This window comes from Cyanistes caeruleus, chromosome 9 (genome assembly GCF_971803275.1).
Source record: "Cyanistes caeruleus chromosome 9, bCyaCae1.hap1.1, whole genome shotgun sequence".
Classification (NCBI taxonomy): Eukaryota; Metazoa; Chordata; class Aves; order Passeriformes; family Paridae; genus Cyanistes; species Cyanistes caeruleus.
The window spans coordinates 30,011,140-30,036,076 of NC_141709.1; the positions used below are offsets into that span (position 1 = coordinate 30,011,140).

The 24,937-nt window shown below is 49.8% G+C and overlaps 1 protein-coding gene across 8 annotated transcripts in view; it reads right to left on the reverse strand.

Moving 5' to 3' along the window:
- Positions 1-1,222: 1,222 nt before the first annotated feature.
- Positions 1,223-24,937, reverse strand: part of SSBP3 (single stranded DNA binding protein 3) — a 68,047-nt gene continuing 44,332 nt past the window's right edge. For 2 of the 8 annotated variants that reach the window (XM_086842242.1, XM_086842248.1), the window contains exons 5-18: positions 19,569-19,658; positions 11,669-11,749; positions 10,775-10,834; positions 8,789-8,855; positions 8,631-8,707; positions 5,685-5,749; positions 5,535-5,583; positions 5,295-5,330; positions 5,078-5,132; positions 4,587-4,657; positions 3,784-3,862; positions 3,556-3,584; positions 3,251-3,352; positions 1,223-2,697 (exon numbers count right to left, since the gene is read on the reverse strand). In XM_086842242.1, the coding sequence (XP_086698368.1) occupies positions 2,668-2,697; positions 3,251-3,352; positions 3,556-3,584; positions 3,784-3,862; positions 4,587-4,657; positions 5,078-5,132; positions 5,295-5,330; positions 5,535-5,583; positions 5,685-5,749; positions 8,631-8,707; positions 8,789-8,855; positions 10,775-10,834; positions 11,669-11,749; positions 19,569-19,658 (891 nt within the window). In that variant the 3' untranslated portion in view covers positions 1,223-2,667. Of the gene's footprint in view, positions 2,698-3,250; positions 3,353-3,555; positions 3,585-3,772; positions 3,863-4,586; positions 4,658-5,077; positions 5,133-5,294; positions 5,331-5,534; positions 5,584-5,684; positions 5,750-8,630; positions 8,708-8,788; positions 8,856-10,774; positions 10,835-11,668; positions 11,750-19,568; positions 19,659-24,937 lie in introns of those variants that run through there. The other 6 variants (XM_086842243.1, XM_086842244.1, XM_086842246.1 and 3 more) reach the window with 4 other exon arrangements.

Sequence of the window (24,937 nt, forward strand, 5' to 3'; positions counted from 1 at the left end):
TGGAGCTGTTGTTCCTGCAGTGGTGCACACACCCACCCAGCACGGCAGCTCTTGCCAAGGAGGGGCACAGACTGCACTGCAAGCTCAGTATTTGTGTATTTGGAAACAACTCTCTTGTGTTCCCCTCCCTTTCTTACCTCCCAGCGGTGCAGAACTCTGGCAAAGGGAAGTAGCAGCACCCAGCTGCTGGCCCAGGGAGCTGCTGGAGGACAGACCAGCCCCTCCAGCCTCTAGTGACCAAAGCCTGGGGAACAGTGTACCAAAAAAACCCCTTTTAGCCCCTAAAACACCCCTCTCTGCCTGCAGCCTGATGGGCTCCATGTGGGGAGGCCAAGGGTCCGGCCAGCACATCCTCAGCCCGGTGTGGACAACACTGACCATTTTCTAGGCTGACTTTTCAAAATGCTTTAAAAAGAAAAATATTCCAAGAAACAAGCAGGCATCGTTAAACCTCCTCTAGGTCCTGAACTGCAGCCAAATGCCCTTGGGATTTTGAATTCTCAGGCTCAGCCAGCCCCCCTAAAGTGCCAACTTCTCAGCTCTGCAGCACCTCTACTCCTGCACCCCAAATCTGGGGTTTGGTCCTCGATAAAGGTTGGAAAAAAATACCCAACTCCCACCCTGTGTCTGGCAGCAAACACCAGAAACAAACTGCAGAGCACCGAAATCAAATGTTTATGTTGATATTTATTACAGCAGGGGGAGGGAGGAGAAGGAGGGGGAACCATTTCATTCAAAAAACCATCCCATACCAATGAAGACAATAATTTAGCTATTCATTTTAAAATACATTAAAACCGGTCCTTTCATTTCCTCACATCAGAACAAAAAAAATTAAAAAAAAAAAAAAAAAAAAAGGAAAAAACCCCCAAAACCTGAACGAGATGTAAAGTGGAAAAGGTTAAAATTGACCCCTTGGGGAGCCCCTGGGTATGCAATGCAACCCAAAATCTGCATTACTTGGAAAATATTAACCTGACTGTAACTATGAGACTGACACCCTCAGACCCCCCCATCCCACCCACCCCTCCCTCCCCTCCCGACTTTCTACAGGTAAAGCAGAATGAAGATGCCTAGGAAAAAGAAGGCAAACATTAAAAAAAAAAAAAAAAATTATTCATATTACACACTAAAAAAAAAAAGTTGTTTCATCATCTCATGTCTTGCAGTCAGAATAATAAAAACAAGCCAAATGTCCCCCAAAAACATTTCAATGAAGGGGTGCGGAAAAAAGACATCCCTTTAATAAAACATTATCAACAAATATCGTACACAAACTACAATGTATAATAATTTTTTTTTTTTTCCCCTCTCGGTAATTTTCGAACCAGACTACAAGGTAAGAAAAAACACTGAAACAAGATACAATGCTTTCAATAATCCGCACAAAGGTCAAATCCAAGGGAGAGAATATTTTACAGAATATGATATACATGGAGCAGAAATGGGAGCTGGAGAAAAACCAAGACCAAACTACAGGGTAGTGTCATGTACAGAGATCCCAACCCGCCGCCTTGGCTCGTCCCTTCCTCTCCCACCAGAAGGAAGGGCCTTCGATGCTTGCCATTAATTTTTATTTTCTTATTACAGAGCGAGCCTACAGAATAGCAAGGTTACATTTTAACAACAAGAATTCCTTAAAAAATATCTCCATCCAGTTCCAAATCATAGATAAGTGAAATCCTGACAAGAGCACATCTCTAAAGAAAAGAAACCCCCCCCTGCAAAATACCCCCAAAGCAAATAGAACCCCCAGAAAATCCCAAAGTTAGCTGGAGATCACAGTTTCAAAGTCCCAGGTCAGATTAACCCTTTCTTTTTTTTTCAGTGGATTTAAAAAAAAAAATTATTAAAAAAATCAATTTTTGCAGTGAACCAGCTGAAGGACTCTGGGGAAGGGAAGGACAAGAGATTTCTTCTTGTACTCAGAGAGGGGGGGAAAGACTAACACAGTGCATGCCACAGTCACAGAGAGCAAGATCACGATTCATTCGAGGATGTGATCCTAGAAGGGGTCACCTGCGTTAACAAGTTTGTAACGAGGTGGTGGAGTCTCTTCCCCAAAGCAGATCTTGTTAACTGGAGGAGGAAGCGTTGTGCTGCAAACGAACAAAAAAAAAAAAACCCCAAAAAATACAAGGGAAAAAAAAAAACAAAAGAAAAAAAAAACCAAAAGAAAAAAAAAAAGAAAAACAGGCCTTCTGAACGAAAACCACCATTGTAAACTGTCCAGTTTATTTAAAAAAATGACTACAACAGAGACAACATGATTTTATATCTAGACTAGCTTCCTGGTGTCGCACGGCACAAACATACAACAGGTTCGGTTTCTGTCTTTATTTAAAAGAACAAAGCAAAGAGATCGGAGTTGGGTGCTAGAGGCTTCCGTTTGTTTCCAAAAAGAAGTGTCATGTACATATATAAACCCTTCTGCACAAAGAAGGGTCTTGTCATGTCTTGAAATATTTTAAGTTTTGTCCTTCATGTTTTATGGAATAAAAAGTTCAGCCTTTTTATTGCATGAAACTAAACCTGGGGTTTTGGCCCCCGCCACGCGTGTCCCTGCCCATACACCTAGCTTCTTCTTCTTCTTCTTGCATAATTCGTTGAGATCCTCCGAACGGCAGCTGACTCTCTTGATCCTGGAGAGGAGGAGGGGGAGGGAAATCACACACTCATCGTCATGCTGGGGGAATACTGCAAGAGAGACAGAGCCACGGTGAGAAACCAGGCGGGTCAGACCCTTGGACATCCAAGAGAGGGATGCAAAAGGAGGCTGATGGCAACTACACAGCAACCTAATTGGATCTAATAAACCAGGAAGAGAGGATATGCTGGAGACTCCCATTTATCAGGGCCTAATCTGCGCTGTAACTTGCTTTTCCGGGAAGAAAATCAGCAGAACAGTATGGGGCGAGATGCAATTTAAAACAAATAATTAACATGCACGTGTATATGCTGCTAACAGAGGGAGGAAGAGGAGGGATGTCTGCAGCCACCCACGGAGTCTCAAATCAGCCAGGCCAGCGCAGCCACCTCTGCACCAGCTCCTCTCCACCTGTGCACCCCCATCCCACCACCGACCCCAAGCTTCCACCCACTGTCTTATTTCCCCCTGCCCACTTTTCTGTCCTGGAGCACAGGGCACAACCCAAGTCCAAAAGGCACCCACACCAGTGCCATGCCCACCCACACCAGTGCTGGGCACTTCGGGGACCGTCCCCCCATCCCCGGGCAGGCACTCACTCACATTGTCATTTTGGAAGGAATGGAGAAAGTTGCCTCCCAGCTCCCCGTCGTCTCTTGGAGTGCCCGGGGGATTGCTAATGCCACTTATGTTGTTTGGAGAATTCTGTGGGAGACGGGAGGGGAGGTGGTGAGCAGGTCCCCACAATCCCACCGAAACGCCATGGGGGCAGGACAATGCCATGGGGCAGGACCCAGCCCTGCCCACCCCATGTCACATTCCCCGTGTCCCCATCCATCAGGGTGACAGCAGCACCCCAGTGGAAAGGGGAGAGCCCACACACCCACCCTGCAACCAACCCCACTTACTTTTGGAAGTCCATCTATGTCTCCTGACCCTGCAGAGAGGGGAGAGAAAAGGAGAAGAGCCTTACTGGGCCTGCAGCCATGGCTCCGTGTCCCCCACAGCCCCGCTGATTTCCACCCAAAGGCTCTGCTTTGAGCACTGGTGTGATCTGGGGGCTGACCCCAGGATGGGAGCAGGCACTGGGATGCTCTGCCAGTGTCCCCAGGGAATGAAGGACCATCATGGCTCACCTAACGATCCGTTCATGTGATGGGGCTCCATGCCACCCATACCGCCCATGGGGCCGTCAGAGCCGGGGCCCATTGGGAACTGCACAAGAAAAAGGTGACAAAACCAAAAATCAGCCACAGAACAACCCCAAGCAGCTGCCACAGTGGCTCCTGAGCACTGTCCCTGCCCCTGCCATCTCTCTGGAGCAGGGCAAGAGGGGAGGTATAGTAGAATCACTGAACTGTTGAGGTTGAAAAAGTCCTTTGAGATCACCAAGTCCAACAGTCAGCTCAGCACCACCGCTAAACCATACTCTGAAGTGCCAGATCCACACATTTCTTGGACACTTCCAGGGATGGTGACTCCACCACTGCCCTGGGCAGCACATTCCAATGCTTGGGAACCCCTTCCATGGAAAGAAGTTTTCTGAACATCCAATCTAAACATTCCCTGGCACAACCTGGGGCTGCATCACCCCTCGAGGCTGCGAGTGTTATGGTCCTGTGGGTTCAGCTAGAAAATGTGGCTGGATGGCAGACCCAGAGCTGCAGCACAGAATTCCAACCAGCATCCCACAGGATTTAAGGTTGCCCATATCCCACAAAACCCAGCACCTCGGCCGGAGCAGCAGGACTGCCGCTCTCTTAATAACCATAAAAAATTAACAAAGTCGCCCAAGAGTTAATCGCTTTTTGATGGTTTGTTTTATTTCTGTTTTGTAACAAATGGCTGAAATCAATTAAACTGCTTTACTCTCAACTGATGAAGTTAATTATGATTTGTTATGGTATCTGATATGTAAATTATTAGAAAGCAGACTTACATTCGATCGACTGCCTGCGGGCGGTACTGGATTAATCATTGTGTAGATGTTGTCACTTGAATTTGTTGAATCTGTGGAACAGTGAAGCCCAGTAAGTTGGGTGATTAATTCATTTCTTAATTAAAACAAACTCATGCCACTTGAACTCATTCTTTTGTATTTTATCACCCAAAATTCCCTCTAACTACCACCATTTTCTGGCTAATTTGTATTTAATGAAGATCCACAAAGTTTTTAATCACAGAAATTCAACTGTGAAAAATAATTCAACTCCTGGCTGGGAAGGGTGGGGTGGAAGGTTCCTCACCTTCCTGAGCCCCACAGCATCCGAATCCCCGAAAGAGGGGGATGTAGGAACATCCCCAAATGCAATCCTGAAGTCAAGAAGCCCATGCCACCCGCTTCCCAGAAAGCCAAAAGCCACAAAAATTGGCCATTAACAATAAGGCAGGGATGGCCCTGGAGAGAGAGAAGTCTCAGGGGGCTCGTACCTGCAGGACTGGGCATGATGGGTGTCCCTGGAGGGCCACCGCCGCCGGGCGGACCCTGTGGAAAGATGTGCAAACATGAGCATTGCCCACCTTTCCCTGTTTTCAAACACCACCCCCAACCCTCAAACCCAGCTGAGTCACCTCCCATGGCACTGATTCCCCCCAAACCACATGAACTCCTGATGGAAGGACAGACAGTTGGGGCAGGAGGACTCACCACGTATGTACCAGGCGATGAAGAAGAGTATGGGATCTGTAGGGGTGAGAGAGACAGGTTCAGCCATCAGGATCCCATCAGGGCACAGCTAACACCCCCAGTGCCCCCTCAGCCTGGCCAGGATGGGAATCCCAGCAGCCTAAGTGAGAGGCTGGGGAACCCCCTCTCATTAGCAGGGCTCAGCAGATGGGGAATGATCCCATTTGCAGGACACTTCCCAACCAACTCCAAGATACTCACTGAGTTAGCACTGCTGGGGTTCGGCCACGGTCTACCAGCGCCCGGCCCCCTGGGGACAAAATTAAACAGGGGGAAAAAAATAAATGTTGTGTTTTTCTGCAGACAGCCCCGAGTCAGTGGGGAGACCTCCCTGCCTGGGGATTGCCTTACATGTTAATTCCAGGCATGCCAGGACCTAGGGAGTTGGGTGGAGGTCTCATGCCGCTGCCGTAGTTCTGCAACGATAACCAAGGGTCAGTCTACCGTAACGGGAAGGGTCACCAGAGAGACAAGAGAAAAGGGGGAAAAAAGCCAATAAACAAACAAAAACCCAAGCGGGTCTGTGTGGAAAAATGAGCTTTAAAAAAAAAATAAAAAAATTAATGATGATGAACATAAGAGGCAATTGTGCTTATGAAAAAAAGCAGGCAGCTGAATATGGATGGGAGCCAGGCTGAGCCCCCAAGTTCCCCCTCCCTTCTCTCTGTGGAGGGAAAACATCCCCCTCCCAGCTCCACAAGACAATTCTGTTCACAGCCCCCAGCGCCAGCAACAGCCTTTTGGATTTTTCCCTTTGTGCAGGAGAAAACAGGGGCAGGAGGAGGAGAAAAGGCACCACTTGGAAGGTTCCGGTTGCAGCGTTAGGATGAGGAAAGGCTGCATGAGCTCCCCCCGAGATGGAGCACTCCTTGCTCCCTGGATGACTGCTGGAGTAGGGAATACCAAGCCAGGCTTGTTTTTCTGTTGCTCCCCAGCTCTCTGCTCCATCCCCCGGAGCAGATCTGCAGCCGCGGGGAGCGGGCGAGGGCAGGCAGCCCCCTGGGCCTCCTCTCCTGCCTTATTCCTCCCTGGCTCAGCCTCCAGCTGGGACTGGGAGCCTCAGATCTGTATCCCTCATCTCCTAAAACCAGCTCTAGTACAAAGCCAAGCCCAAGGCAGTGGAGGAAGAGGAATCCCCCGAATGCTTTGCTCCATTTGGTCTGTGCTTTGCTCCGTGTGCCCTCCAGGCGACGTGCAGCCAGATTTAGGTCGCGTTGCCGCTCTTCCCCTCCCACCCCCATCTCTTCTGTAATGCATCTTTTTGGACTGTGTTTCTGCCATTTAAAGAAAAAAAACTGCTACAGCAGGAAGAGGGATGGCTGGCCACCTCCTACACCACAGCCACTTGGAGTGTTCCAAACTGGATTTTAAGTACAATACTTTAGTGCTGTCAATTTTTTACCTGGATTTATGGATGCACCAGTGCATGGTGCATTGCTGAGGGCATCACCAAAGTTTGTTTTGAAGAGGCAGAAAAGGGTTTTCCCCAAACAAATTACCAGCAAGTCCTTAATTGATCAAAATTTCAGCCATTTACACTGAATAGCAGCATCAAGCCCCTTGTTTAAATTTAAAAAAAAAAAAAAAGGGGGGGGGGGGGCTCAGCATTTTTAATTGGAGCTGAAAGACTGGAAAATGAAGCCAGCTGAAAGATGCTCAGGGAGGGAGAGGAGGGAACGCAGCTGTGCCGAGCGACCTGGGCAAGGCACCACCAAAACCCAGAGAGCTACAAACCCTCTTCATGTTGGCGCTGGCAAACCCTGTCCTGGCTTCTGCAGAGCTACGAATGGGACTCTTAGAGGGAAAAAGGCAGCGGCAATCAGCTGAAAGGGATGATTCATCACTGCTGTGTAATAAGGAGCTGCTGTCAGGACGCAGGGATGTCCTGGCTGGATGTTCTGCAGCCCTCTGGAATCGTTTGAGAAGTGTTTAGGAGGGTCCCAAAGCAAAGCTTAAAGGAAAACAAGCCCTGGGCACACAAGGTGTGAGGGACTGCTGGGTCTGGGTCGGTATTTTTGGTGGCTGCCTGCGCAGGCGCCGATTCCTGGACGGCTGCAGGGAGGCAGCGCCTGCGGGTGCCAGATTGGGAAGCCCAGCGCTTCTCCAGGGAAAGGCTGCTTCTTAAAAAAAACCCCTCCCTAATGTACATACACAGGGAATGGTGGAGTCAAAAATAAAGCTCTGAACATTTCACAACTCCTGCCGGCTCCCAGAGCCGCCGCCATCCCACGCGGCGCTCAGCGCGCGCTCGCCGCTTCCAAGTTTCGCGGCGAGCTCTGCAAGTGGGAAGCAGCCTCCCCCGGGCAAGCCGCCGCCGCTCGCCTTGGCGCAGGCCACGCTTGCAAATGCCTTTGTTTTTTTTCCTTCTTTTTGGGTGTAATCCTCCAGGAAAGGAGGATTTTAAGCACGGCAGCAGCGCTATGGGAGGGCTGGCCTGTGAAACGATGCCCGCGCAGGTTTTTTTTGTCCCCTGCCCTAGGATGGAGCCGGGTGCCCGTGGGCATGGCCAAGCACCCCTGAGCAACATCCTCAGGTTGGTGCTAAAGACATGACACAACTCCCTCTTTACACAACATTCACTTATCTCAACAGTCTCCGGGGGAAAAACAAAACAAAACTCCAGCGCACCCGCTCGTCTCCTGACAGACTCTGATCCTCGCGCTACAAACTCCACGTAGGCGACGATGCAGAGAGGATAAACCTCCAACCAAAATATGGTAATCTGGTTTTGAAGTCTCGTAGAAGGAACAAACAGGAGTGAGTCAACAACAAGCCACTCCATAAAGTGAATCAACGGAACGACAGCATATATTAACCCAGATCTGCTTAATTTCAAGAGTTTACTCCCCTTTCCTGAAATAAGAGAGCTCAAGCCGGCAGCAGGAGGGGCAGGTGGAGGGGAACCTCGCAGGGGGAAAGCCTTATTCCCTTTGCTAAAGGGATCTTTGCCATTTCTTTTTATTTATTAATTTCAAATGGAAGCCTCCTTTCCCTTTCCTGCAGTTAGGGTCGTAACTGTTTCCCAGGCAGGCGGTGTAATGCACTCAAAGGCTGCTCCGGCGCGGAGCTAAGTGCCATCCCCTCTGACAGAAGGGCAGGAGGGAGGCTGCAATACCCTTAATGAGCTCTGAAGACCTCACTCCTGTTAAAAGGAGGGATTTCCAGATGCAAGACTAATGTAAAACGCATTAACACTAATGGGGGGACAGGGTGTGGGGGGAAGGGGAACTCCCAGCCCTCTGAGCCCCAGGAGGTTGTTCCCATGGTTTGTAGGATGCGCTTTGGCACGGGGCTTACCTGCGGACCGGGACCCATGGGGCCCATCCCTCGCGGAGGATTCATCCTTTGCATGGGGCCGCCCATGTTAGGGTGCCCTGTTGGGAGGAAAGCAGGGGTGTTACACAGCAACAGCTAATCAGGAACACCAGTGCCTGGCCCTCCTCTGCTGGCTTTACCTTGCTGTCGCGTGGGATCCATCGAATTGGGCAGCAATGGCTGTGTACCGGGAACAGCGCCCGGGGGCTGTGAAAGCAAGGGAGCGAGATTAAAAAAACAAATCCTGCATCCCCCTGCATCCCACTGCTACAGCCTCCAGGTGTTTGCCTCCCTCATCCTTCTGCAAATCCCTTCTAAACCCCAAACAAGGCGTTTCCCCCTCCCCCCAGGCCAAATGCTGTAGTATTTAGTATTTTAGGAAAGCAGGGGAAAACCCAGGCTGAGCGGGGCTGTGGTGCCAAATCCAGCAGGGAAAGGTGACCAGCAGCATGGCACCCTGGTAAGACACAGCACCAGGGCCAAACCAGGCAGCGAGTCCTGGGCTGTGGTGGGGAGATGCTCCATGTGCAGCAGAGCAAGGCTGGGACCCATCCCCGCACAGGCTGAGAGGAAGGCGGATGCTTCTCCTCCCCAAACTCACATTCCACTCGGGCAATGCTGGTATTTAAGCTTCAAAAGCTACTCCAAACAGATAAAGGGGAAGAAAAATGCAGATATTGTCTGCCTGAGGGAAGCAAACTGTAAACAGCTTTGCTATGGTGCTGCCTTTTACTTGGATGCTGACTCTGAGGATCCCAGTGCTGGAGCACAGCACAGGCAGGGCTGTACATGGCTGTGCTGAGGAAGAATCAGCCCAATTCCAAGTTTTCTGCAGGCTGGAAGCTGGCAACAGGAGGGAGATACACCAGGAGGGTTGCAGAGGTGGGTATTTACACTTCTGCTGCCTGACCTTCCTGCCTGCCTATTTATTCCTGTTGTCCCCCAGGGTGTGACCATAACCTCACTGAGCTCTGCCTAGGTACAAACATGTGTTTTATATGTGGTGTTTGGGGAAAAAAAATGAAATCCTTCTAATTAACTTTACTCACTCCTGGACGCTTGATCCTGATGTGGGAACAGCCTCCTCAAACCAGTGTCCCCTGCCTCTCCTGCCTGCCCAGCTCACTGTGCTCACCTCCAGCAGAGCTTGGGATGAGCTGAGAACCACTGCAGGATGGGGTCCTGTGAAAACTGACCCATGAGGAGGTGCAGTGAATTAATACCTCATTAGATCATCCATCAGTGCACTGGGTGGAAGGCTCTTCCAGCCATCCAGGTATGGGGGTCCTTCATCAGCCTCTTCTGGGTTTTTCTCAGCTACATCTCAGCTCTCTCAGCATCAGTTAGCAAGATGCAAAGATTCAAGTCTCAAAACCAGCAAGCACAAACCCAGAGTAAGCTGGTACATCCAACTTTCTGACTATCCTGCTCTTTCTGCTAATTAGACCTAGAGAAAAATAACGCTGATAGCCAAAAAAACAAGCTCCCAAGATAATTTTTGAACCTTTGCTGCTCCAAGGTGTTACAGGTTTCCTTTAATTTCCCTTTAGTGATAAATAACCTCTGGCTTGGTCATTACCCTAAGGATCTGCATGGCATCATTGGCAAGGAGATGAATTCCCTAACCGAAGGCCATGCATGCGTCCAGGCAGGGCGTGGGGTGGAAGTCTCTGTCTGCAAGGCCAGAAACAAACTGCCCTTGTATAAGCTGGGATAAGAGGATAAACCCAACCCAAAAAATTCAGCAGTGACCTGCCCTGCTTGACCCCGCTGCTGATCTAAACGCTCGGTCAACCCAGCAGCAGGATTATCTCCATCACTTTAATTTTCTGCGATTGCAGGGAAAATCCAGCTGGGCAGCGAGCACACAGCATGGCACAGCCCTGCTGGGAACACCACAGCTGGAAAGCAGCACATTCCCCACTGCTCTTTCCACCCTGGATGGGCCCAAACCTCAAAATAAAATTAAACTCTCATCGTTAAGTGATGCTCCAGCACTAGGAAAAAGGAGGGTGACCAAGGAGGTGATGCTTGCCACCCAAACCCAAGGAACATCTGCAGGACACCTGGGCCTCATCCCCCTTCCCAAGTAACAGCTATGCCTAGGAAATCCAGGATCCCAGTACCTGGTTGCCCATCCTGATGGGGGGCCGGGGACCTCCGGCGTAGCGCGGCGACATGAACGGCTGTGGGGACACAAAAGGGGGTCAGGGCTGAGCTGTGGGGAGGCAGCACGCTCCCCACGCACGCTGCTTAGCTTTTGGTATTTTTTGGTATATAAATAATACTGCTTTTGGTATTTTTTGGGTTTTTTTTTTTGTTTTTTTTTTTTTTTTCTGGAGACATCCTTTTTAAAAAAGTCACGTTTCAAAAGGGGGGGAAAAAAAAAAGAGAGAAAGGTGTCTGGAGTCCGTTTTTTTTAGACATTTTCTCTGTAGGTTTATTGTTTGAGAGCGTGTTTGGCATCGGCAATACTAGGTGAGGCTGTTAAAATTAGTGCATGGGAAACCCTGAGTGTTAGATAATGCTCAAGTTTAAATATATAGAGATATATATTAAAAAAAGTGGCAAATAAGCACATACAGACACGCACACAGAAAAAACCCCAGTGCTAAGTACTGAAGAAAAAAAAAAAAAGAAGAAAGTCTTAACATTACTTCTTTTTACAACTGCTGCTACTAACAGAAGCTTAAAAACCCACATCAAGTTAAATTTCTCAGGCTACCTTGGGAAGGTAAAACAGTCTGATACCCACGACTTCTCAGTCCATTGACAACTGCATATCCAAAAAACACAAAAAAAAAAAAAAAAAAGAAAAAAAAAGAGAAAGAAAAAAAAAAAAAGGAAAAAAAAAAAAGGGGGGGAAAAAAACCAACATTTTGCTTCAGAGCTGGGGTGCCCGGGGGGATGCTCCCCGGGGAGCGGGTACCCGCTGCCCAGCATGCTTACAGAGGGGGAAAAAAGAAGTAAATCGAGCGCACGTCCCAGTTCACAGCCCTACCCATCACTAGTGTCTTTACCTGACTGTGGGGTCCCATCATGCTGTTAGGATTGTGGGGTGGAGGCTGTGCGTGTGGCGAGGGCTGTGACCCAGGCGGTCCCTGTGAGGTCAGACAGTAGAAGGAGGTTATAGATTAGCACATGAAAGCGCAGAAAGAGCTAAAAAAAGGATTCACGGGTGGACCTGTTTAGTTGGGGAGTCAGTTCTCCCAGTTTTAAATCAATTTTATTTTTCCTTTTTTTAAAATCGAGTTTCTATTCATTTGCAGCTGAACAGTGACTAATGATATAGGCAAAAAAAAGTATATATTCAAAATCAGAACATCTGTCAAAATACAGTGGCCACATTGAGAGTAAACGGTCCAGTGGTTCAACCAAGTCTGCAATGATAAACACACAGGGAAACACTTCGCAGGGGCGTGCAACGAGGAAAAAAAATATGCAGGAGAGGACCAGAGAGGTTGGGGGGAAATAGAAAAACCACCCCCAAACCAAAAAAAGGAAAAAAAAAAAAAAATCTAAAATAAAAAAAATCTAAAAAATAAAAATCTTTTTTTTTTTTTTTTCCTCTCTCATCCCAAAGGTTAGAAACACCTCCGGGTTTGTGTTTTGACCGTGGTTCACTGGAGGCGCTGGAGCAAGCGTGGAGGACGAGGAGCACGTCCCAGCTCACGCTTGGGCAGCGTTTGGCAGGCACAGCCGGGGCTGCACCGCCACACTGAAGGGATGCAACATCCTTCCTCGAGGTGGATTCCCTAAGGATGCGAGTAAAATGGCCTGCAAGCAAAGAAAGCATGTCTAGGGGGAAAAAAGGAGAGATTAGCTGGTGCAGGTTTAAGGCTGCAATGCAGCAGTTGCTGACATTTTGGGCTTGAACGCCCACTTTAAATTTTTTTTTTTTTTTTAAATTAAATTTCCCTTAAAAGCACGAAATGAAAATTTGCTTGGAAAAAACCGTGAGCTCGGTGCAAGAAATATACCGGTGCGTGTTAACGTGAGGAAAAGGGGGAAAAAAAAAAAAGAAAAAAGAAAAAAGAAAAAGTATTTTTGGAGTCAAAGGGAGTGTAATTGGTAGAGAAAGCACAGGAGCTCTGTCAGTAGGTGATGGGAAGAGACGGCAGGCTCCAGGACCGGCGCCGGAGCAGATGTTCTCTACCTGCCTCGTTACTAATTTCAACAAGTGTTCGCCTTCTAGCTGCTGCCAGCAATGGCATGGTTTGTTACCATGAGCAATTTTCTTAATTAACAGACATTAATTAGCCATTTAGCAATTTTGCAAGCGTTTGTTTAGCAGCTTTCCTAAACATGAATACCACTGTGATAATGGTACTGATTAGAGGGTCCCCTAATTAACAGTACAGGGAAGGAAAATTGAAATCACATAAATTAAAAAGGGAGGGGAAGTTAATGAAGGCAGGACATATTTGCACCTGCAAATCTTTTGTATGGTGGAAACTTGAGTGCAATGTAAATAAAGTAAGAGGGTGGGTTTTTTCTTCTTCTTCTTTTTTTTTTTTTTTTTTAAATTTTTTTTTTTTTTTTATTTGAATGGTTCAGCGGCGAGATGGAGCCAAGCAGATTTAAACCAAGAGCCTCCTGCCAGCCTCTCTGCTCCAGCCACTGAAATCCCATCACTTATTCTCCAGGAGCCAAAAGGAACCAGCCCCTGCCCTTAATTCCTGGCCAACCTCATCTGGACAAGGTCACAGCACCTCAGGACAAGCCACCCCCCTGCCTTCTCCATCCATGTCCCACCAGAGCGGAGAAGACAAACCTCTGAGGTCCAACTGCAGCATCAACCTCCTTTAGCAGAAGTCCTCTCCAGGCATGGAAGTTGACTTATTTTTGCTTCTGAGTTGCTAACTCTGTCTGTGAATGCAAAGTGCAGCAGGGGCAGCAGACACCTCCCACCATCCCCCAGTAAGGTCTGGCCACCCCCAAAGCCCTTCCTACACATCTCAGCTGGAGGATTTGGGGTAGGGAAGATCAGAAGAGGTGAATGAGTGATGAAACCAAGTGGAAGGTAAAAACCAGGGCCAGCAAAGGCCAAACCTCAAGCCCCATCAATGCACGAGCCAGCGTTCCCCACGATGCCTGCCTTGTGCTGCAGGAGGGGGTCACTGCTGTCCAGGTACTGATGTCCTTCTCCTCATATCCCACAGCAGGTGAGGGTGTGGGGTCAAAAGGTATCAAACACGCAGGGGACATGGCCACCTAAAGCACCCTGGCTAGGCCTGAAGGTGATGTTCGGGGTCTGCATTTTGAGCTGGAGAGCAAACACCGCTTGATTATTGGAGAAAAAGCATCTATGGGACATGGCAGCATTTCCACCAGAGAAAAATCCCCTGCTGGACCCAGAGAGCATCTGTTGTTTGTGCTCTGAGTGCATCCTCTGGAGCGTGCTCCTGTCCCAACACCAAGGCTGCTCCCGGGACGCTCCAGGCTCAGCGCTGCACCATCCTTGCTCTATCCCATGTGGTACCATTCCCAGAGGACACTTCTGGATAAGGAGATGCCCAGCTCATGCAAACGTTTTGGCAGGCAGGGAGGAGCAGAAAGCAGCTTTTTAATTTTTCCTTCTTTTCTTCCTTTTTCTGTGTGCAGCAGCATCCAAAATGTTCGCTCGGAGATGCGACTGCTGCGGCCCCCTCAGCACGGCTGCCCTGCTCTGTCAGATATGCAGCCCCTCTGGATAGTGTTATCTCCATAAATATTTGCAGATGTTTCAGGGCTGGGAGCCGTGTTGGGCTGGGAAGGCCTGCTGGAGCGGTTGCCTTTCCGCACGGGATTGCCTCGCTGCAGAGGGAGCAGCAGATGATCCCGACGGATCATGGCAGTTGAGACAAGTGTTTTGCAGAGATGACATGTGGGCTCCAACCAACAGAACATCCCTTTTTTCTTAAAAAAAATGTGTGTTTAGCAGTTATTAACTACTCCTGTTAAAGGAGGAGGCTGAACACATGCTGTCCTGCTTCCTCCACATCCCTCCATCCAACCCTGGAGTTGCATCCCTGCGGCACAGCTCCTTCTGACACGTCATGCTGGGTGAGCAGGACCTGCTCTGCAGTTGCTTCACTCTCATCTCCAGACCAGCACCCTCCCCAACCAGAGAAACCCCATAATCCCTCAAGTTTTTATTTTTTCCCTCCCCAAACTGGACACTCTTTGTGTAGGGTTATTCTTCATCTTCCTGTAGCTGCCTCAAAGAACAACCCCAACAGCTAAAATGCTGTTAGAGGAAACTGTTTCCAACAGCTGTTGTGCCCCAACTTCCACTCTGCTTAGTTTTTTTCCTCCCCTCTACACTCCAGAGGCTTTAAAAGCCCAACCTGGCCCACTGGACAGCCGAAGTTTGCTGCCACAGCTGCTTCCTACAGGGAGTTTCCAGGAGATCAGGTTATTTCCACTCTGTCTTTCATGAGCTCGACTCCTCAAACTTCTTGTAAAATATTAAAGATGGAAAATGGCACGAGCGATCATAGCTCTGCGTGTGTCAATTTATGTTTCCAGCGTAATTCACCACAAATGGATCATGTTTTATGGGCTACATACTTTCAGCTAATGGGGGAGTTTTGCTATTTAAAAACATTTTCAAGCACCTCTGGGGGTGGCAGAACAAGGCAGGATGGTACGAGAAGGCAAAGCATCACTGCCACGAGACACCGATGGTTTCGAGTTAGCAATAGGGAGGCATCTTGTGTTTAAAATACCTGCCCCTGCCTGCCAGTTTTGACGTTAGAAAATACTAAAATAAATTAGATGGATATTAATTAAAGCCATGCCTGGGTTTATTGGAGAGGAGATTTATTTCTACTGAAGGAGAGAGATATTTTGCAAGTTGTCAAGAAAAAGAAGAGGTTATCTCTGAAGGAGCTTTTAGGAGAGATGCTCCCGTTGCCTTCAACAAGAAAGATCCCGGTTGACTTCCAGCATGGGGTGCTGGGTGAGGACCTACCCCAGAAGGGCAGGGCGAGGCCAGGAGAGGTTAGACAAGGCAAGGCAAGGCAAAGCAAGGCAAAGCAAGGCAAGGCAAAGCAAGGCGAGGTTAGGCAAGGCAAGGCAAGGCAGCAAGGCGAGGCGAGGGGAGGCAGGCCAAGTTCCCCCGCAGACAGTGAAAGGCAGTCGTGGGCAGGAGCTCTGCCTCGCCTGCAGCTGGGGCTCCCAACTGCAGAAGCCTGGTTTTAAGGAATATGTTTAACACAAGCTCTTCAGGAAACAAACCCGTGTCAGCCAGAGCCAAGAACAGTCACCTCCATCTGGCTGGAGCACCCGAGAGAAAGTTGACTGCAAATCCCACCATATGCTCCAGACGCTCGGTACAAAAGCCTCGGGCATCCTACTAAACTTCCAGAAAAAAACTTTCTCTGATGCTTGCTTCTCTCCCTTCCTCCAGCTTGTAGGCTACCTTCCTTCAAACCCTGCCTGGTGCAGGCTGGTACTAAGTTCTACCCCAGGATTTTGGGAAGAGCAGCTTGGTTTTATGGTCCTTGTGCTGCCTCACTGGAACTGTCTGACCAGAGCTGGTGGCACTCGCTGAGCAGTGGGAAATCCCTCTGAGACATCAGGACAGCAGGGGGAAAATGGTGGCATCCAAGGAGGGAGCAGGACAATATGGACCCCTTCCCATTGTCCCTGGCTTCACCATCCTCACCCCACGGGCGACCTCACCCAAAGAGGGAGGTCCCCAGGACGCGGGGACGAGAGGTGGGGAGGGCAGGGGATGTGGTGGGGGGGTGCCCCCCGGGCTCTGGAGCCCCCGGTCCTCCCCAGCTCCCGAGGTCTGTCTGCATTAGGGGGCAGTGTGGGAACACGGAGCAGCCGGTGCTTTGTTTTGGTGCATCTCGGCGCCGAGCCGCTGATGCATAGCTAACGCAGCGCCGACATTGATTTATGGTCAACTTTCCATTTCATCAGCGCGGGGTATGGGGCGGCAAGGGGACTCTGTGCTGGGGAGAGCAGGCATGGCTGGGGGGGCTGCTGACACTCCCCCCCTGCCTTTATTTAGTGGTATAGATGTGTGGTATTAATTGCTTTCAATTTTTTGTTTTCCTTCCTATATTTCCCTGGCACCCCCCTCCCCCGTCCCTCTTGCAAGGGATCTGCACCCCGGCATCAATCCAGCTTTCAAAACAAAAGCAGGAACGCCTCTGATGACCTTTAGGAGGATGAGCAGAGGGTTTGTTTGTTCATCTCAACGGGACAAAGAGAGAGATTTAAATAAAAGCATCTACCCATGCTGGCCGTCAACCCAGCCAACCTTTTGTCCGGAGCGCAGCCGATGCTGTGCCGCTGGCTGGCACCATGAAATGCCCCAGAAACCCAAGAGCACCATGGGCCTTCTCCTTTCCCATCATTTTGGGAGATCCTGCAGGCTGCACTTCCCTTAGCCCCTGGTCTGAAGGTTGTTGCTGAGCCCTGGCACTGGGAAGGGAATCTCACTACAAGGCAGTGGCTGTGGATGGGTGCTGCAGCCTGGAGTCCTCCTTGCTTCTCCCCTTCCTGGAGCATTCCTTCTTCTCCAAGCTCATTTACACGTGTTTGGGCTACAAAGTCTCAGGAATGGTCCATATAATTTTTTACCTTTACCAGCCTGTGGTGGACATCCTCACATGCAGGGCTGGGGGGGTTCACGCACCCCCAGGGTGGCTGTGCAGAGTTTCTGCTACCTGAACTTTGCTGGTGACTCATTCCTCAGCTCCCTGTGTGACTCCCCACCATGCCTGGACACAATCAGGCTCTCTAAATCCTCTCAAAAACTATCTGCCCATGCCTGCTACCCCTGGGGATATCCCTTGCAGGTCCCTGGTGCAGAAGAGCGAGATGCTGAAAACTCCTGAGCCCTCTCCAGCGCTCTCCTGGCATGAGGATGGCACTGGCTGAGGTGGTACCACCTCACTCACTCCCAGGGCTGGTATACCAAGGGTTGGGGAGAAGTCCTTTCTATCTTCTGTGACCTTTTTTGTTTTTGCCCTCTGGATTTAGGCACTTTAATCTCCTACAGATAGGAAATTACCCCTGAGCTGTGACCGGCTCGACACTGAGCCTCCAGCCCACCTCTGCAAGAGCTGCTCTCCAGCATGTCCTGAAGCTGGAATGAGCTCCAGCACCCGCAATAAATCAGACAGGCTTTCATGGAGGCAATGTTCAGACTGTGTTAAAAGGTGGGATTTTTCTTCTGCTTTCCATCCTGAGGGCTGGGAGGAGAAACCAGATGTTGGAGGGCTTTCAGGAAAGGCAGGCTCTTGAGATGTCACATGTGAGCCATATGCACCGGCACCCATCCTCTCTTCCCTCTGGCAGTGCCGGGGATGGGCAGCATAACCTGTACTGGTGTTATGACATTGTCTGGGGTTTCAGGATCCACTCCTGCTTCTGAGCCACCCCCTTCCCCAGCAGCTCCTGGGCCAGCTGCACAGGAGGCAGGGAGCTAGGATGGGCTGTTTTCTCCTGAATCAGACCCTCAGTGCCAAAGTGCTACAGGAGGGCAGAAAGTAAAGAGGGGGGACAGCTTGGAGGCTGTCAACGGGAAGAGTCGAGACAGCAACATGAACAGTAAGTCTGGAGAGATGTGACTCCTCTTCCTCACCTTTCCCACTCTGGGAAAGCCAACCCGTACTCTCGATGCCTTGCCCTAAATTCATGCCAGTTTTGCAGCCCTCGCAGCTCGGCGTGAAGCAGAAGCCCCAAAGGACAGTCAGCTTCACCGTGGGGCGAGATCAGGACGTTTTGGAGACACATTTGTTGGAAGCAGCAGCTTGGCACTGGGATTGCTGGCAGCAGCTATGACCTGCGAGATTGCATCTCCGCCGTTGGCTTCACCCCCTGCCGCCGAGCGCTGCCGCGAGATTCGCCTGTTTTAGGGTTCCCAATCAATATCGGATATTCTTACTTTGTCAGAAGCATGTTCAGGAAATGGGATCTCTCTTTCTCTCTCAAAAAAGACAGGACCCTCCTTCCCCCTTCCCACACAAACGCGATCGCCGATATCAGGCTCAGATATCGCCACAATAAATCACAAGCTCCTTATCGAGCTCGCCTGTCTACTGCCCGAGAAGTTCTCCCATATACAAATCACAAGCCCAGATTAAAAAAAAAGCCCAGCTTGCCAAAACAAATATTCCTTTCAACTCTTATCCCATTTTTCACATGAGCAAGTGTTTCATCCTCAAGCAGGAGGATTTTAAAGCACCGAAAGCTTATGTTGCTGCAAACCAGTGCAGCTCACTCCGGGCAAAGAGATTCCTGAGAAAACCCCCAAGGTTCAGGTCTTGAAAACTCCTTTTCTTTGTGCCTGTTGATATCCTTTCTGTCAGCGTCACTCCAAACACTCCAACAGCTCCTCTGTCAGAGCTTGTTGTGGGATAAGGAAGGAGCGAGGGGACTTTGGGGACTTTGCTGGGTATTTGCTTACAAGGTGCCTCCACGGCATTCAGGGATTTGGCTGGAGCCCACTCCTGCCTGCAGCCGCAGCCAGGGTTTGTTAATGCATTCAGTGATTGCATTTGGAAAAAATCAAGTGGTTAACCAGAGGAGGGGGAAAAAGTTTCAGGAATCAAAATCCAGAATGTTTTCAATTACACACGTCTGTTAGGACTGGATAACAAATACAATCCCAACCCAAACATAAACCAAGCAGCTTTGGAAAAAAAACATCGGTTGTAAATACACAGTAACCTCTTCGAGCAAGGAATTTGCTTTAAGGCCACAAAAGATAGAAAGCAAACACGGAAGGACAGCAGAACACAAGTTATTCCTAGACAGGTCAGCTGTGCAGGCATGCTGCTTCCCTAGCATCCTCTTGGGGAGGGGGAAAAAAAAACCAACCAAACAAACCAACACAGGCAGGACAGCGCTGACACCCAGAGCGAAAGCAAACACGTGCGCGGTGTGGAGGGAGCGCCGGGAGGAGCCGCAGCCTACCTGGAAGAACCCGGGCGGGATGGGGCCCCCGGGCATCCCGTCATTCGGGGGAATGTTTCCAAGCACGGGACTCGGGGCAGCAGCTGCGCTCTGAGGGGAACAAAACCAGGGAAAACATGGTCAGAGTTATGATAAAAGCATGTTAAAAATGCCACCTTCTCCTGCCACATCACGCTGAGTCAATGCGCCTTGTATCTGCGGAGCCCTGAGCATCTTCGCCCGTGGAGGAACCGGCGGAGGATGCTCGCAGCTGGAGGGGCACTGGACTCTGTGACTCATCCACAGAAGAGGTGGCCACACAGAACCTGGAGATGATTCTGGGGTTTGTTTATTCATCTTCCCAGGCACTGAGTCTTGTTACTCCATCAAGAAGTCTCATCCAACGTGTAATTTTTAGGCAGAAGCTGTTTGAAAGCTTTTAAAATGCCTCTCTCCACCTCCCCACCATGCTCGCTGGTTTAGCCCTCTCCTTCAAAAATTACACTTCCCTGACCTCACCAGCATGCCAAGGCTTTATTATTAATTTCCAAATTCATTGCATTCAACCTGCAAAGTCACATTTCCCCTCGTGCCTCCCTAGAATGAGCCACCAGCATGACTCCAGCCCCAAAAAGAGGAACGGGGACAGACATGGGATACCTGGACACCCCACTTGCTCCTCTCAGCATTCCTATTTGTACTTATTCACTTTCTCTGGGAAAGCACCAGCTTGGGCAAGATCCTACTCAGAAGGAAAATAAGAAAAAGATCTTTAAAAGCCACTGCTGGTGACACATCCCTGTGAGATTAGGAGCAGTAGTGTGCCATCCAAGTGCACTCCAGTTTGCCCAACATCGAGTGACCCCCATTCCAGTTACAGGGCAGCTATAAAGGCACCTCAGTGGTGTTAACTGGATTTGGATCGCTGAACTACTCCCTCCACCAATTTTTATGATGGACATACCCACCTAAAACCATAATGGAAAAAATTTCCACTGAGGAAATCCCATGAACAGATGGGGTACATGTGAGCCTGCTCATGCTTGGTTTTACCCAACAAACCCCATGTCCCAACAGCAGCCGAGCCAGCCCCGGCTCCCGACCACATCCGATGCAGCAACAACCACAAGATGTGAGCAGAGGGGGAAGCCAGGCTGTCAGGGCAGCCTGGAAAATTAAGGATTATTACTAAGGATTGCCAAGATAGGATCCCCACGTTTGGTTGGCAATCTTGCTATTCCTGTCCAGAAAGCCTTGCAGAGGCAGGGGAGCACCTAATGATAGCAGACTAATCATTGCCTTGTGCCTTCCCAGGGCATCCCCTGTGCCCCTCATCAGCTCTCCAGCAGGAGCTGGCGTGCAGAATGTGGGATAAAGGCCAGCACCATGCTGGATGAGTGGATGGTTTTCCCACCCCAGCATCTCAGAGCTGCAAGTGTCACAAACAGGAGGCTGATTCCCCAGGAAGAGCCTCCCTTCATGAGAATAACCAATCTCCCCTGAGGCTACAGGGTCCTGCACCCCCAGGCACAGCCCACGCCACGCTCCTCCCCGTGCCCCTGAACAAGGCATCCCGAACAGCCTTCCCCCCATCAGCAGCAAAGGCCAGATCTGAGTGTTTTTACAGTTAATAAAAAACCAAAAAAACCACGTCCTGGCAGGAAAAATAAGCCTGCCCATTCCAGGCTCTTTTTATACATCAGACGGCAGCAAAAATAGATGGGAGAGGGAGTGAACCCACTTCTCCCCCTCCCTACATCCCCCCAAGTGGGTCAGCTATAAAAGTAAAACCAAATCTTAATCCAAGGCCATGAACATATTGCAGTTTCTCTGCAAAGCAGATGACGGTTCTTAATGCAAAAATATATAAGACTGAGCCCCAAACTGCAGCGAGCCCATTTGGAATTTCCTTTATTAAACCCTCTATCACGCAAAACGCTTCTCTCCCAAGGCGGCAAGCGCTGCAATAAAGCTGCCAAGGTGATATTTTATGGTTTCAAGAGATTTCCAGCACACTATAATCCTTTGCTTGGGGAATCTCCCAAAGCGAAATGGATCCCGAAGTGGTGGGGAGTGAGGAGGAACATGGATTTGGGGATCTGGGGGGAAAAGATGCTGCTCTTCTCCTCCCCTCAGCAACAGGGAGCAGAGGGAGAAGAGCAGAGGAGCCAAAGAAAATCTTGAAGCAAATGCCCGTTTTTCCACAAAACCACAGAGTATTTTTCCGTGTTAAACACCCTGAAACCTCACCTATGCCTTCGCAGCGTAAACGGGGATTTAAAGTTCCTCGCACATGTGGCGCTTGGCAGAACTTGGTAATTAAAAACCCGCAAGTGCCCTGAGCATATTGTAGGATGGGAGCCAAATTGGTCAGCCCTTGATGAATGATTTACAAGGCTGCGAAGTGACATTTTATTTCTTTTTTTATTCCCCTCCCCATCACCGCTGCTAAGGTAAACACCGAGGCACCTTTAGCCCTGGCGAAGCCATGAGAGCGCAGCCGTGGCTGGAGCAGCTCTGTAAAACACTTGGGTGTGCCAGAAATGGAAGAAAAAAGGCCAAAAAAGACAGCAGGAACAACTTTTCCAAACCTTAAGGCTGAGCACCCAAACTGCAAGGATCAGCACCCAAACCCAAGGGCTTTCCAGCACCCATTTCCAGGATTTTTTGGCCACACAGCTCGTCCCGTATGGTTTATTTTTCAACAGTTTCTCCCAGAAACTTTTTTTAGGGACCTTTGGTTGCAGTTTGCTCTCCAAAGCTCTCTCCTTAGGTGAATATCTAAAACCCATCGTATCTCCCTGGTGAAGGTACAGACAATGTGCAGTTGCCATGGAAGCTGGCAGAAAATGGGCATGGAACTGCTGTGCCACCACATCCAAGCTGGAGCTGAACCAGAAGCACATCAGCCACCCGAAGGTCCTCACTGGCATGTGACACCCTGAATTTCCTTCCACTGAAACACATGGAAACCACTGCCAGAAATGAGCCAGGACAGCTCTGGCAATGCTGGCATGTCAGCTCATTTGCCTTTTATAAGATGGCAAATTTTCCCCACGTTGGAAATCAATATATATGTGTTCCTGGCGAGCACATGTATAGCTATATACACAAACACACATATGTATTTTTAATTCCCTGCCACATACGTCGGTATTTTTCCCCTTTTTTTGGTGGAAACCAGTGGAACGATGACAATCTGGATCACTGTGTTTGGCTTCCAAACCGAAGCTCTCAGTTAACACACCGGCCTGGTACGCCAGCAGATGCCGTCTAAGCCTTTAAATCGCACACTAATTGCACTAATTGAGCTAACAGTCTCTGTTTCGTCTCCCTACCCTGAGTCAACCAGCATCTTCTGGTACTGCTGTAGAGATCCAAGCTGTTGACTGTAGTGTTATTTTGTCAGCCATTAAACGATTCATCAGAGTCATTAATTGATTTATTACCGCTGCCTGCGAGTAGAGCTTTGCAAATAAAGAAGGATGGAGGTCAGGAGGCAATGGAAATCGGACAAAACAGCACAGCCAGGAGCTGGGCACTTGAATTATCGATAGGAGTCCACTTGCACAGGACTGCTGGCATCAGGTTATGGAGGGAAAAAAAGAAAAGATGTGCTGTCTGGCTGTGCTACAAAGCTGGTTAGGGTCTTCAGCTACAGTCTATTCAGGATGTAAAAGGGCTGTTAAAACCATCTTGTTTTCTTAACCTAATCCTTCAGGAGAAACCGGGTTATTCTGCTGTATTAACTGTGCAGAAGAGCAGCAGGGAAGCAGCACTGGTGTGACTGCCCCACACAGCTCTCGGCCTCCGGCACATCCCCACCACCACTTTTGGTGCCACCCAAATTTGCTTTCCCAGGCCGGCTGAGCCGGGAACACGACTCACCTCCGCTGTCCCACAGCCCTGGGAGGAGCTGCGGTCCGGTGCTTTTATTTATTTACTTTCTTTACTGCAGGGTTTAGGTCTTTGCTGGGCGTGAGGGTTTGCTGCGAGCAGGGTGCGGCGATGCCGTTTCCTGCCCCCCGCCCTGCCGCACGCTCGGCCCCACAGCAGCCCTGAGGCACCGCCGGGGTTTTGGGGGCTGAATTTAGAAACCAGAGCAGGTGGGGTGAAATCACTGTCACTGCCGGAACGTCGCTGCTCCCAGCTCCCAGGCACCCGCCTAATAAAAGGCAGCACCCTTCAAGAGAGGGCTTGGGAAGCCAAGGAGCTTTCTGGATGTGTTGTCCACACATGGGGCTGCTGAAAGGGATTCTTCCTCCTCATCTCCATTTGTGGACCTGAAGGTGGGTTTAGGCACTGCACCCCATCCTGCAAGGCTCTCAGTGTCATGGTGAGATAACGGTGGCAGGGCACCACCCACCCAAACCTGCCATGCTTCACCAACACACGCAGTGCTTCCTGTTAACCATCTATGAAAAACAGGTTCCAACTGCTGCTGGTAACTCTGCCATTAGATGCAAGCTGGTGTCCCCATAGCACACTCCAGGAGAGCAGCTTGCCCCAGCATCCCATGCTGGCTTTCACCAAACACTTATTTTAAATAAAGATAACATGCCAAGAGTGGTGCAAGGCACTGGCAGGCAGCAGGGAGGATGCTCCATTTGTGGGAAGCACCACCAGCACTGGCTGCTTGGCCAGGCACAGCCTCCATCAACCCTAAAACCAAACTAAGGATGGCTGGGTATTTCCTTTTTGAGCTCCTGCTCTTTTTGCCCTCTCCTCTCCAGAAGAGTGGACCGGAGGATTTTGGCTGCATCTCACACCTTGCAGCCACTGTGGGAACAGCACAAGACTTGAGGGCAGCTGCCTCTGGTAGGAGCACGCAGAGGTGCTCAGGACATGCTGGTGATCTGGTATCTGTCTCCTTTGATTTTATATTTTTGCCTAGAGCACAGGCTTTGGAGCCTAAAGAAGAAACCAGCGTGCGGGTCAGGACTTAAGCAGGCTGCGTAAACAGGTAATACGGAATTTAATTGGACTCCAGTTAAGCCTTTTCATCTCGTTAAAGCTGCCTTCATCTTATATAGCCAGGTTTTAAATTTAATAATAGAACCCTCCCACACCTCACAGTAACCCGATTAACGCCAGGGAGGACGACACGCCGACCGCTTCCTCTGGACCGAGCCCTCAGATCCTCTCCCACATCAGTCCCCTCCACGGGTCGGTGCCAGCGCCTGTGTTGTATCAACATGCACCAAAATAAATGCAACACCAGCCTGCTGCAGGTTCTGAGAGTGCCACCGCCAGCCCACGTGCCAGCAGCGGGCACCCACTTCAAAACCATGGTGCCTGCAGAGCCTCTCAGGTAGGCTCAGTGATTTTTGGGGGCACGCTGTGTTCTCCAGCCAGCGTATGCCAGAGTCTTCCTCCAGTGCAAGCCACTT